This window comes from Scyliorhinus torazame, chromosome 6 (genome assembly GCF_047496885.1).
Source record: "Scyliorhinus torazame isolate Kashiwa2021f chromosome 6, sScyTor2.1, whole genome shotgun sequence".
Taxonomy (NCBI): Eukaryota; Metazoa; Chordata; class Chondrichthyes; order Carcharhiniformes; family Scyliorhinidae; genus Scyliorhinus; species Scyliorhinus torazame.
Window position 1 is genome coordinate 20,295,617 of NC_092712.1, and position 12,557 is coordinate 20,308,173.

Sequence of the window (12,557 nt, forward strand, 5' to 3'; positions counted from 1 at the left end):
GTACATATGCAGGCGGATGAAAAGTGGGCAGAAGTTCATCAAATAGTATTGCCGGTAGGGTATAGAAAGAAGGTTTTGCAAGTTGCGCATGAGCTGCCTTGAGGTCATTTGGGAATAAGGAAAACGCAAGCTAAAATCCAAAAACATTTTTATTGGCCTGGACTACATAAAGATGTAGTTAAATTTTGTCAATCATGTCACACATGTCAAGTGATAGGGAAACCTCAAGCAGTGATAAAACCAGCACCCTAAAAACCCATTCCAGCATTTGAGGAACCTTTTACAAGTGTCATAATTGATTGTGTAGGACCACTTTCTAAGACAAAAAGTGGGAATCAATATCTTTTGACTATAATGGATGTGTCTACTAGGTTTCCAGAGGCCATTCCAGTCCGTAATACAAAGAACAAACAAAGAACAAAGAAATGTACAGCACAGGAACAGGCCCTTCGGCCCTCCAAGCCCGTGCCGACCATGCTGCCCGACTAAACTACAATCTTCTACACTTCCTGGGTCCGTATCCCTCTATTCCCATCCTATTCATGTATTTGTCAAGATGCCCCTTAAATGTCACTATCGTCCCTGCTTCCACACTCTCCTCCGGTAGCGAGTTCCAGGCACCCACTACCCTCTGCGTAAAAAACTTGCCTCGTACATCTACCCTCTACCCCGGGGAAAAGCCTCTGACTATCCACTCTGTCTATGCCCCTCAAAATTTTGTAGACCTCTATCAGGTCGCCCCTCAATCTCCTTCGTTCCAGTGAGAACAAACCGAGTTTATTCAACCGCTCCTCATAGCTAATGCCCTCCATACCAGGCAACATTCTGGTAAAACTCTTCTGCACCCTCTCTAAAGCCTCCACATCCTTCTGGTAATGTGGCGACCAGAATTGAACACTATACTCCAAGTGTGGCCTAACTAAGGTTCTATACAGCTGCAACATGACTTGCCAATTGTTATACTCAATGCCCCGGCCAATGAAGGCAAGCATGCCGTATGCCTTCTTGACTACCTTCTCCACCTGTGTTGCCCCTTTCAGTGACCTGTGGACCTGTACTCCTAGATCTCTTTGACTTTCAATACTCTTGAGAGTTCTACCATTCACTGTATATTCCCTACCTGCATTAGACCTTCCAAAATGCACTACCTCACATTTATCCGGATTAAACTCCATCTGCCATCTCTCCGCCCAAGTCTCCAAACAATCTAAATCCTGCTGTATTCTCTGACAGTCCTCATTGCTATCCGCAATTCCACCAACCTTTGTGTTGTCTGCAAACTTACTAATCAGACCAGTTACATTTTCTTCCAAATCATTTATATATACTACAAAGAGCAAAGGTCCCAGCACTGATCCCTGTGGAACACCACTGGTCACAGCCCTCCAATTAGAAAAGCATCCTTCCATTGCTACTCTCTGCCTTCTATGACCTAGCCAGTTCTGTATCCACCTTGCCAGCTCACCCCTGATCCCGTGTGACTTCACCTTTTGTACTAGTCTACCATGAGGGACCTTGTCAAAGGCCTTACTGAAGTCCATATAGACAACATCCACTGCCCTACCTGCATCAATCATCTCGAAAAATTCTATCATGTTAATGAGACACGACCTCCCGTTCACAAAACCATGCTGTCTCTCACTAATATGTCCATTTGCTTCCAAATGGGAGTAGATCCTGTCTCGAAGAATTCTCTCCAGTAATTTCCCTACCACTGAAGTAAGGCTCACCGGCCTGTAGTTCCCTGGATTATCCTTGCTACCCTTCTTAAACAGAGGAACAACATTGGCTATTCTCCAGTCCTCCGGGACATCACCTGAAGACAGTGAGGATCCAAAGATTTCTGTCAAGGCCTCAGCAATTTCCTCTCCAGCCTCCTTCAGTATTCTGGGGTAGATCCCATCAGGCCCTGGGGACTTAACTACCTTAATATTTTTTAAGACACCCAACACCTCGTCTTTTTGGATCTCAATGTGACCCAGGCTATCTACACACCCTTCTCCAGACTCTACATCTACCAATTTCTTCTCTTTGGTGAATACTGATGCAAAGTATTCATTTAGTACCTCGTCCATTTCCTCTGGCTCCACACATAGATTCCCTTGCCTATCCTTCAGTGGGCCAACCCTTTCCCTGGCTACCCTCTTGCTTTTTATGTATGTGTAAAAAGCCTTGGGATTTTCCTTAACCCTATTTGCCAATGACTTTTTGTGACCCCTTCTTGCCCTCCTGACTCCTTGCTTAAGTTCCTTCCTACTTTCCTTATATTCCCCACTGGCTTCGTCTGTTCCCAGCCTTTTAGCCCTGACAAATGCCTCCTTTTTCTTTTTGACGAGGCCTACAATATCTCTCGTTATCCAAGGTTCCTGAAAACTGCTGTATTTATCCTTCTTCCTCACAGGAATATGCCGGTCCCGAATTCCTTTCAACTGCCACTTGAAAGCCTCCCACATGTCAGATGTTGATTTGCCCTCAAACATCCGCCCCCAATCTATGTTCTTCAGTTCCCGCCTAATATTGTTATAATTAGCCTTCCTCTAATTTAGCACATTCATCCTAGGACCACTCTTATCCTCGTCCACCAGTACTTTAAAACTTACTGAATTGTGGTCACTGTTACCGAAATGCTCCCCTACTGAAACATCTACCACCTGGCTGGGCTCATTCCCCAATACCAGGTCCAGTACCGCCCCTTCCCTAGTTGGACTGTCTACATATTGTTTTAAGAAGCCCTCCTGGATGCTCCTTACAAACTCCGCCCCGTCTAAGCCCCTGGCACTAAGTGAGTCCCAGTCAATATTGGGGAAGTTGAAGTCTCCCATCACCACAACCCTGTTGTTTTTACTCTTTTCCAAAATCTGTCTACCTATCTGCTCCTCTATCTCCCGCTGGCTGTTGGGAGGCCTGAAGTAAAACCCCAACATTGTGACTGCACCCCTTATTCCTGATCTCTACCCATATAGCCTCACTGCCCTCTGAGGTGTCCTCCCGCAGTACAGCTGTGATATTCTCCCTAACCAGTAGCGCAACTCCGCCTTCCCTTTTACATCCCCCTCTATCCCGCCTGAAACATCTAAATCCTGGAACGTTTAGCTGCCAATCCTGCCCTTCCCTCAACCAGGTCTCTGTAATGGCAACAACATCATAGTTCCAAGTACTAATCCAAGCTCTAAGTTCATCTGCCTTACCTGTAATACGTCTTGCATTAAAACATATGCACTTCAGGCCACCAGACCCGCTGTGTTCAGCAACTTCTCCCTGTCTGCTCTGCCTCAGAGCCCCACTGTCCCTATTCCCTAGTTCTCCCTCAATGCTCTCACCTTCTGACCTATTGCTCCCGTGCCCACCCCCCTGCCAAACTAGTTTAAACCCTCCCGTGTGACACTAGCAAACCTCGCGGCCAGGATATTTATGCCTCTCCGGTTTAGATGCAACCCGTCCTTCTTATATAGGTCAGACCTGCCCCGGAAGAGCTCCCAGTGATCCAGATAACGGAAACCCTCCCTCCTACACCAGCTGTTTAGCCACGTGTTTAGCTGCTCTATCTTCCTATTTCTAGCCTCACTGGCACGTGGCACAGGGAGTAATCCCGAGATTACAACCCTCGATGTCCTGTCTTTTAACTTTCTGCCTAGCTCTCTGAACTCCTGCTGCAGGACCTCATGCCCCTTCCTGCCTATGTCGTTAGTACCAATATGTACAACGACCTCTGCCTGTTTGCCCTCTCCCTTCAGGATGCCCTCTACCCGTTTGGAGACATCCTGGACCCTGGCACCAGGGGGGCAACATACCATCCTGGAGTCTCTTTCACGTCCACAGAAGCGCCTATCTGTGCCCCTGACTATAGAGTCCCCTATTACTATTGCTCTTCTGCGCTTTGACCCTCCCTTCTGAACATCAGAGCCAGCCGTGGTGCCACTGCTCTGGCTGCTGCTGTTTTCCCCTGATAGGCTATCCCCCCCGACAGTATACCTGTTCGAGAGGGGGACAACCACAGGGGATTCCTGCACTGATTGCCTGCCCTTTCTGGTGGTCACCCATTTCTCTGCCTGCACCTTGGGTGTGACCACATTTACATAACTGCGATCTATGACGCTTTCCGCCACAGCTAAAAGGATTGTGGAGGAGTTACTTTAAATTCTTTACTAGATATGGACTACCCATAGAAATTCAATCGGATCAAGGAACAAATTTCACATCAAAGTTATTCAAAGAAGTTATGGATAGCTTAGGAATAAAACAATTTAAATCAACTGCGGACCATCCAGAATCGCAGGGAGCGTTTGAAAGGTGGCATCAGATATTAAAGACAATGTTGAGGGCGTATTGTCAAGATTATCCAGTGGATTGGGATAAAGGAATCCCATTTGTGTTGTTTTCAATTAGGGATGCACCTAATGAGTCAACCAAATTTAGTCCTTTTGAACTAATTTTTGGTCATGAGGTAAGAGGACCACTTAAATTGATTAAGGAAAAATTGGTGGGTGAGAAATCGGAAATTACACTATTGGATTACGTGTCAAATTTTAGGGAACGATAAAATAGAGCAGGTGAATTGGCTAGACAACAGTTGAAAGTCTCACAAAATGTGATGAAACGTGTAGCGGACAAGAAATCCAAAGTTCACAGTTTTTCCAGTGGGGTGTTGTTACCAGTGGTAGGGGGGCCTTTAAAAGCTAGGTTTTGTGGACCGTATCAGATTGTAAGGAAATTAAGTAAGGTGAATTATGTGGTAAAAACACCAGATAGAAGGAAGACTCATTGAGTGTGTCATGTGAATATGCTTAAAAGGTACTTTGAAAGGGAAGGAGAGAAAAAGGAGGTTCTGATGATTCTAACTCAAAGTGACGAACCAAATCCAGATGAATGTGAATTTGACATACCTCAAATTAAATTGGAAAATGAGGATGTTCTTAAAAATTGGGATGAATTGTTAAGTTATCTTCCAGAGGAAAAATGAACTGACCTGAAAGAGTTATTGATATCACATGGGCAAGTTTGTAGAGACAAATTGGGAAGTACTAAAATGCTAAAATGGCTATATCTGATGTAGATGTTGGAAATGCTGTTACTATCAAACAACATCCATATAGACTTAATCCTTTAAAATTGGCACAGGTTAACAGAGAGATTGAGAGTATGGCATAATTGAAGTGGGTTGCAGCCAATGGAGCTCACCCATAGTGATGGTACCTAAACCAGACAGTACCCAAAGGTTGTGTGTGGACTATAGAAAGGTGAATGCAGTGACAAGAACGGACTCTTATCCTGTCCCACCATTGAAGGATTGCATTGAGAAAGTGGGACAATCTGCTTTTATTTCCAAATTCCAGACATGGAAAGAGCATTTAAAACATCGTATGGAGTTCTTCAATCGACTTCAGGAAGGCGGGTTTGGTGATGAACCTAGCCGAAAGTGAATTTGGAGAAGCTCGAATCACTTTCCTTGCGGAGTTTCCGATACCCTCAAGATGAAGGGAAATAATGCAATCTCCTAGCATGAATGAATTTGATCGAAGAGCTGTGCAACGTTTTTGTGGCGTGATTACTCCACTGATGGACTTGCTAAAGAAACCTAAAAAATGTCAATGGAGAGCGGACTTTCAACAGGCATTTGACTGCCTGAAAGCTGTGATCGTCAATGTTCCTGTATTGGAGAATTGCAAGGGACTCTGGGGTCAGATTGAACTAAAGTATCTGATTCTAAAGAGCAATGCCAAGGAGTAGAGGAATGGATGGATCGTGCAGAGGCTTTGTTCAAAGAGACTGTCAATCGAGAAGGATTTCGGTTGGAGGAAGAAGAACGAAGAAAAATGGACTATATTATTATACATGTTTGAGTGTGTTTTCTGTAAATGAAAATGTACATTTACTGTGTGCATTTCTTAGTGGATGGTGCAAAAGTGAAAAATGAAACCATCTTGAAGTTGATGGTTTATTTTTTTTTCTTGAGGGGAGTTGTCATGTGAGAGTACCTTTAAGACATGGATGTTTAAGCAATGTACCTTTAAGAAAACAGTGATGTCAGAGAGTGGGTGGAGCTGAGGTCAGGTCAGCCATTTTTCAATATAGTTTCAGTTTTAAAAACTTGTGTACCTGTGTTTGCAGTGAGCTGTGATGTCTGCCATAAAAGACCATCTCTGGATCATTTGGGGGATTTAAACTTATACTAGTGAAGTCTTTAACCATGTGACTTTGTTTAAAGGTGTTAAGTCTCTTGGAAGTCTGAAGGAACATTTTCAGGAATTATTTACTGTTTCAATATCCAAGTTATCTTTGAAGTAAGGGGTGTTAAGAGATCCAATGTTTATATTAGATGTTAAGTTGAATTCATGGAATAAACAGTGTTTTGTGTTTAAAAACCCACGTGTTCATAATTGTAATCCCACACCTAGGGAAAAAGCCGTGTGCTAGACAAAGCAACAAATCCATTAAAGGGAGAGGTTGGTTGAACTCCATAACAACATCAACCTGGTTAAGACAGCTTTATTATTGCAAGCTTGGTTCATGAACATGAGAGAAAGATCTGGATAAATGCCAAGATCAATCTGTCTAATACTGGTAAAAACACACCAATTATAGGATTTGATCCAACCCGTGGAGCTGTCACTTCTATATTATCCAGTAAAATTTACATTAAGCAAAATGATGACTTGTGATCAGCTCATGATTTAACCCCATCCTGTCACCTGGTGTTTAGGAGGATCTTGTGTCCATTCTAAAGTTGTTTTTCTGACATTCCCAACCTACGTATCGCTGTCAGTTCCTGTCCACCTCATTGTTCATCCAAGGACAGGATACCAAAGCTGGTTTCCTCTTTACACCAGATTGTCTGAGACAGGATATTGGGGGCACCAATAAGAACTGTTTACTGAGTTGACTATTGATGCGACCATCAATTCACACGAGACAGAGAATAGAGATAGACTGTGGCTTTAATCAACTAGAACAGTGCCTGCCTGCGACTGCTCTGCAATGAGAGGCGCCTACAGGGCAGCTGCTCTTTATGCCTCCCCTCAAGGGGGTAGAGCCAGGGGCGGAGCCCACAAGGGCACCAACATGATACAATCAGTGTAGTACAGTACAATGGTCCATAGGTGGAGTCACATGGGCAACAGCGCGGTAGAACGTAGCACAGTGGTGAATGGTTACCATAATACGTTCACCACATATTCACTCCCTGTAAAAAAATTAAGTCCGGCGGGGGTGAGGGACTCACAGTTTCAGTCTGTCCGGCGCCCTGATCATGCGCTGCGATCGCCGGAGCTCTGGTTTTGCAGCGGGCACGGGTGTCGAACCCGGCAGTGCGGGCCTGGGTGGTGAACTCGTCGAAGCGGGCACAGGTGTGGACTCCGGGAGCGTGTCTTCAGGAGTTTCATTCCTGCAGGTCGGCGAAGGGGGTAGGGGTTATTGGGGGTGTGTGGAGGCCATGTAGGGGCGGGGGCGCTGTTCGGTGTAGGTTGGGGGGGGGGGAGGGTAGGTTGGAGTGATGGTAGCGGATCCTGTGGGTGCCAGGTCCCCGAGGGAGACCGTATCCTGTTGGCCGTCGGCGTGCTCTACGTATGCGTACTGGGGGTTGGCGTAAAGGAGCTGGACCCCCTCGACCAGGGCGTCAGACTTATGGCTCCTTGCGTTTGCGCAGTAGGACGGGCCCCGGTGTCTTCAGCCAGGACGGAAGCGAGACCCCGGAGGTGGATTTCCTGGGGTAAACAAACAGCCGGTCATGAGGAGTCTCGTTCGTGGCTGTGCAAAGGAGGGGCCTAATGGAGTGGAGCACATCAGGGAGGACCTCCTGCCAGTGGGAACTGGGAGATTCCTAGACAGTAAGGCCGGGGGGATGGCCTTCCAGACAGTCGCGTTCTCCCTCTCCACCTGTCCGTTTCCCGGGGGTTGTAACTGGTAGTCCTGCTCGAGGCGATGCCCTTACCGAGCAGGTACTGACGCAGTTCATTGCTCATAAACGAGGAGCCCCGGTCACTGGACGTAAGTGGGGAAACCAAACAAGGTGAAGATGCTATGTAGGGCCTTAATGGCGGTAGCTGCGGTCATGTTGGGGCAAGGGATTGCAAAGGGGAAGCAGGAGAACTCGTCAACGAAACTGAGGAAATACGTGATGCGGTTGGTAGAGGGGAGAGGCCCTTTGAAGTCGATACTGAGGCGTTCAAAGGGCCGGGATGCCTTCACCAGGTGGGCCTTATCCAGTCGATAGAAGTGCGGCTTACACTCAGCGCAGATTTGGCAGTCCCTGGTCATGGCCCTGACCTCCTCGGTGGAGTAGGGCAGGTTGCGGGCCTTGATGTAGTAGAGAAGCTGGGTGACCCCCTGGGTGGCAGAGGTCACCGTGGATGGCCTGGAGTCGGTCATCTTGCGCGCTGGCGTATGTGCCGCGGGACAGGGCATCTGGGGGCTCGTTGAGATTCCCAGGACGATACACTATATCGTAATTGTAGGTGGAGAGTTCGATCCTCCACCTCAAGATCTTATCGCTCTTGCTCTTGCCCCGCTGTGTATTGTCGAACATGAAGGCTACCGACCGTTGGTCAGTGACGAGGGTTAACCTCCTACCAGCGAAGTAGTGCCTCCAGTGCCGCACAGCTTCCACGATGGCTTGAGCTTCTTTTTTGACTGAGGAATGTCTAATTTCGGAGGCGTTGAGGGTACGGGAGAATATTACAACTTGCCTGCCCGCCTGGTTAAGGGTAGCGGCGAGGGCGTCCTCTGACACGTCGCTCTCCACCTGGAAGGGGACGGACTTGTCTCCACCGCGCACCTCGCGGCTTTACCGATATCTGCCTTGATGCGGCTGAAGGCCTGGCGGGCCTCAGCCGCCAGTGAGAAGATGGTAGCTTTGAACAGTGGGTGGGCTTTGTCCGCATAGTTGGGGACCCACTGGGCGTAATAGGAAAAGAGCCCGAGGCACCTTTTCAGGGCCTTGGGGCAGTGGGGAAGGGGGAGTTGCAGGAGGGGACGCATACGGTCGCGGTCGGGGTCGGGCCCCAGAACTCCATTTTCCACGACACAGCCGAGGATGGCTAGTCTGGTTGTGCGGAAAACAAATTTCTCCTTGTTATAGGTGAGGTTGAGGGCTTGGGCGGTTTGGAGAAACTTCTGGAGGTTGGCGCGTGGTCCTGCTGGTTGTGGCCGCAGATGATGACATTGTCCAGGTACGGAAAAGTGACCTGCAGCCCGTACTGGTCCACCATTCGGTCCATTGATCTTTGGAAGACCGAGACCCCATTGGTGACGCTGAAGGGGACCCCAAGGAAGTGGAAGAGCTGGCCGTCAGCCTCAAAGGCCGTGTAGTGGCGGTCCTCCGGACGGATTGGGAGCTGGTGGTATGCGGACTTCAGATCCACTGTGGAGAACACCCGGTAGTGTGCGATCTGATTAACCATGTCCGCTATCCGGGGGAGGGTGTACGCATCGAGGTGCGTGTACCGGTTTATGGTTTGGCTGTAGTCTACAACCATCCGGCTCTTTTCCCCCGGTCCTGACGACCACCACCTGAGCTCTCCAGGGGCTATTACTGGCCTCGATGATCCCTTCCCGCAAGAGACGCTGGACCTCGGACTTGATAAAAGTCCTGTCCTGGATACTGTACCGCCTGCTCCTGGTGGCGACGGGTTTACAGTTGGTGGTGAGATTTGCGAAGAGCGGGGGAGAGTCGACCTTCAGGGTCGCGAGGCTACATACGGTGAGAGGGGATAGGGGCCCGCCAAACGTTAGGGTTAGGCTCCTGAGGTTACACTGGAAATCCAGTCCCAACAGAAGAGGAGCGCAGAGATCGGGGAGTACATATAGCTTAAAGTTTGAGTATTCGTCGCCCTGTATCGCAAGGTTCGCGATGGTGTACCCCCAGATCTGCACTGAGTGCGATCCGGAAGCGAGGGAGATTGTTTGAAGTGCAGGGGTGTTTTGGAGCGAACTGCCCCTTACCGTGTCTGGCTGAACAAAGCTCTCCGTGCTCCCGGAGTCAAACAGACAAGGCGTTTTGTGTCCATTGACACGGACGGTCATTATGGAGTTCCAGAGGTTCTTTGGGCGTGACTGGTCGAGGGTGAACGTGCCGAGTTGCGGGTAGCCGGTGTGGTCAGAGGTGGTAGCGTGGTCGCAAGATGGCCACCCCCGTCGGTCGCACGGGTCGGGCGGCGTTGCAGATTGCGGCCAAGATGGTGGCCCCTGTCGGCCGCACGTGTCAGGCAGCGAGTAAGATGGCATCCAAGATGGTGGCCCCCATGAGTTGCACATGGTGGGCCGCGTGGGAGACGGTGGCCAGGATTTCGGCCCCCATGAGTCGCACGTATTGTGCGGTGTCGAAGATGGCTGCCCCCACAGACAACACTAGGCGGGTGATGCGTCCGGAGGGGGCGGAGCCAGCAGGCACGCAGCCACACTGCGGGGTCTGTGGGCCTGAGAGTCGGGCCTGTGATTTGGAGGACTTGGACCTGGCCAGGCAAACTTTGGCATAGTGTCCTTTCTTGCCGCAGTCGCTGCAGTTCATGTTCTGAGCCGGGTAGCGCTGCCAGGGGTGCTGGTGCTGGCCGCAGAAATAGCAGGGTAGGCCCCCGGGTTGGGCGGGCAGCCGCGCGGCACAGGCCTGGGGTACTCTCTGGTCAGAAGTCCACAAGGGGGTCGCGTGGTCGGATGGGAAAGTGTTGAGGCTTTGAAACGCTACTTCTAGGGAGGTGGCTAGTTATACCGTCCCTTCTAGGTCGAGGGCGCCTTCTCGAGCAGGCGCTGACGGACGTAGTTGGACCGGACCCCAGCCACGTAGGCGTCCCGGACGGTGAGTTCCATGTGTTGGGAGGCTGTGACGGCCTGGTAGTTGCAGCTTCGCGCGAGGACTTTGAGGTCGCGTAGGTACTCCTCCAGTGATTCCCCGGGGCGTGGGCGGCGAGTGGTGAGGAGATGCCGCGCGTAAACCTCGTTCACCGGCCTTAGGTATAGGCACTTCAGCATCGCAAGGGCATCTGCATATGTAGTCGATTCCTCGAGTTGTACGGAGATTTGATGGCTCACCCGGGCGTGGAGGAGGCTCAGCTTCTGTTCGTCGGTGACGGAGGGCGAGGAGGAGGCGGCCTCGAAACATCAGAGCCAGTGTGAAAAAACCCCTTTGGCTTCCGCGGCCTGTGGGTTGAGCTCCAGTCGGTCAGGTTTGAGGGCTGCTTCCATCGCGATGTTGTAGTTGATTAAATTGATGCGACCATCAATTCACACGAGACAGAGAATAGAGATGAACTGTGGCTTTAATCAACTAGAACAGTGTCTGCCTGCGACTGCTCTGCAATGGGGGCTGCCTACAGGGCAGCTGCTCTTTATACCTCCCCTCAAGGGGGCGGAGCCACGGGCGGAGCCCACAAGGGCACCAACATGATACAATCAGTGTAGTACAGTACAATGGTCCATAGGTGGAGCCCACATGGGCAACAGCGTTGTACATTGTAGCACAGTGGTGAATGGTTACCATAATACGTTCACCGCAACTATGTTATTTGCTGACCACACAATCCTCTTTTTCTCAAAAACATGGGCAAGTCAGCTAGCTGAAATGCCATCATGCATTGTGGCCACTGGTTGTAGCAAGAGTTTAGATGCTTATTCTGCTATGTCCTAAAAATACAGGTTTAATGGTTAATAATGATTACTGGGTATACTTTCTATGATTAATCTCAATCCTTAGTTAACTAACCTATCTAGAACTGTTCTAGTGTTGTCCTAGCTATTCAGTTTTAAGAGGTCTCATTGCTGGACACCCATTTCACAGGGGTACGGGAAAAAGGCAGGAGAATGACGCTAAATCATGATGCTCATTTGGAGAGCTGGTGCAGACATGATGGGACAAATGGCTTCCTCTGCACCGTAACAATTCTGCGATTCTGTGACTCCACAGACCCATTGTCGCAGCAGAACCACAATGAATTAGCACTTCATTAATCGGGGCTGTCCGACCCAGTGTGGGCAGTGAGTGGCAAGTGGGACACTGAATAAGTATTTGAAATCAGGATATTCAAAATAATTAGATGAAGTAATGTTGGGGAGGTTCCCGTGGAACAGAAACACCATCACAGTTAGGTTGGGCTGAATAGGCTGTGGTGAATTTTAATAGTACTGCTTTCACTGAAGGGTTGCTGATCAATACTTACAGTGATAGATTTTCCTGTTAACATTTTGGTTTTGAACTAAGTGTGTTTGTCTTCTCTCTTTTGTTAGAAATAGAACCCTACACCTCTTTTCCTCTCGCCAGGACACCACCACCACCTAAACCATGGGATCTGTCGTGTTTGCGCGGACCAATAATGAATAAACCCGTGCCAGAGTCTGGTCTGCAAGAGCCATTGAGGGCCCGCAGTAAGTTCCAAAACCGCATCATTTATTTAATGGCACGATGTAACAGCATCCTTTCCTAATTATAGTGATTAGAGAGTTAATCTAGTGAGTAATTGATGCTTTTGTAAGCCTACTTGTGACACTAATAAAGATTATTATTATTCAAAAGGAGTACTAATCGGTGTCAGTGCGACCACTTGCTGGGGAGGCCACTGAATGATGGGAGGCCA

The 12,557-nt window shown here is 49.0% G+C and overlaps 1 protein-coding gene across 3 annotated transcripts in view; it reads left to right on the forward strand.

The window, feature by feature from the left end:
* Positions 1 to 12,557, forward strand: part of LOC140424704 (uncharacterized) — a 337,233-nt gene that overhangs the window by 175,693 nt on the left and 148,983 nt on the right. For all 3 annotated transcript variants that reach the window (XM_072508002.1, XM_072508001.1, XM_072508000.1), the window contains one exon: positions 12,211 to 12,348. In XM_072508002.1, the coding sequence (XP_072364103.1) occupies positions 12,211 to 12,348 (138 nt within the window). The remainder of the gene's footprint in view (positions 1 to 12,210; positions 12,349 to 12,557) is intronic.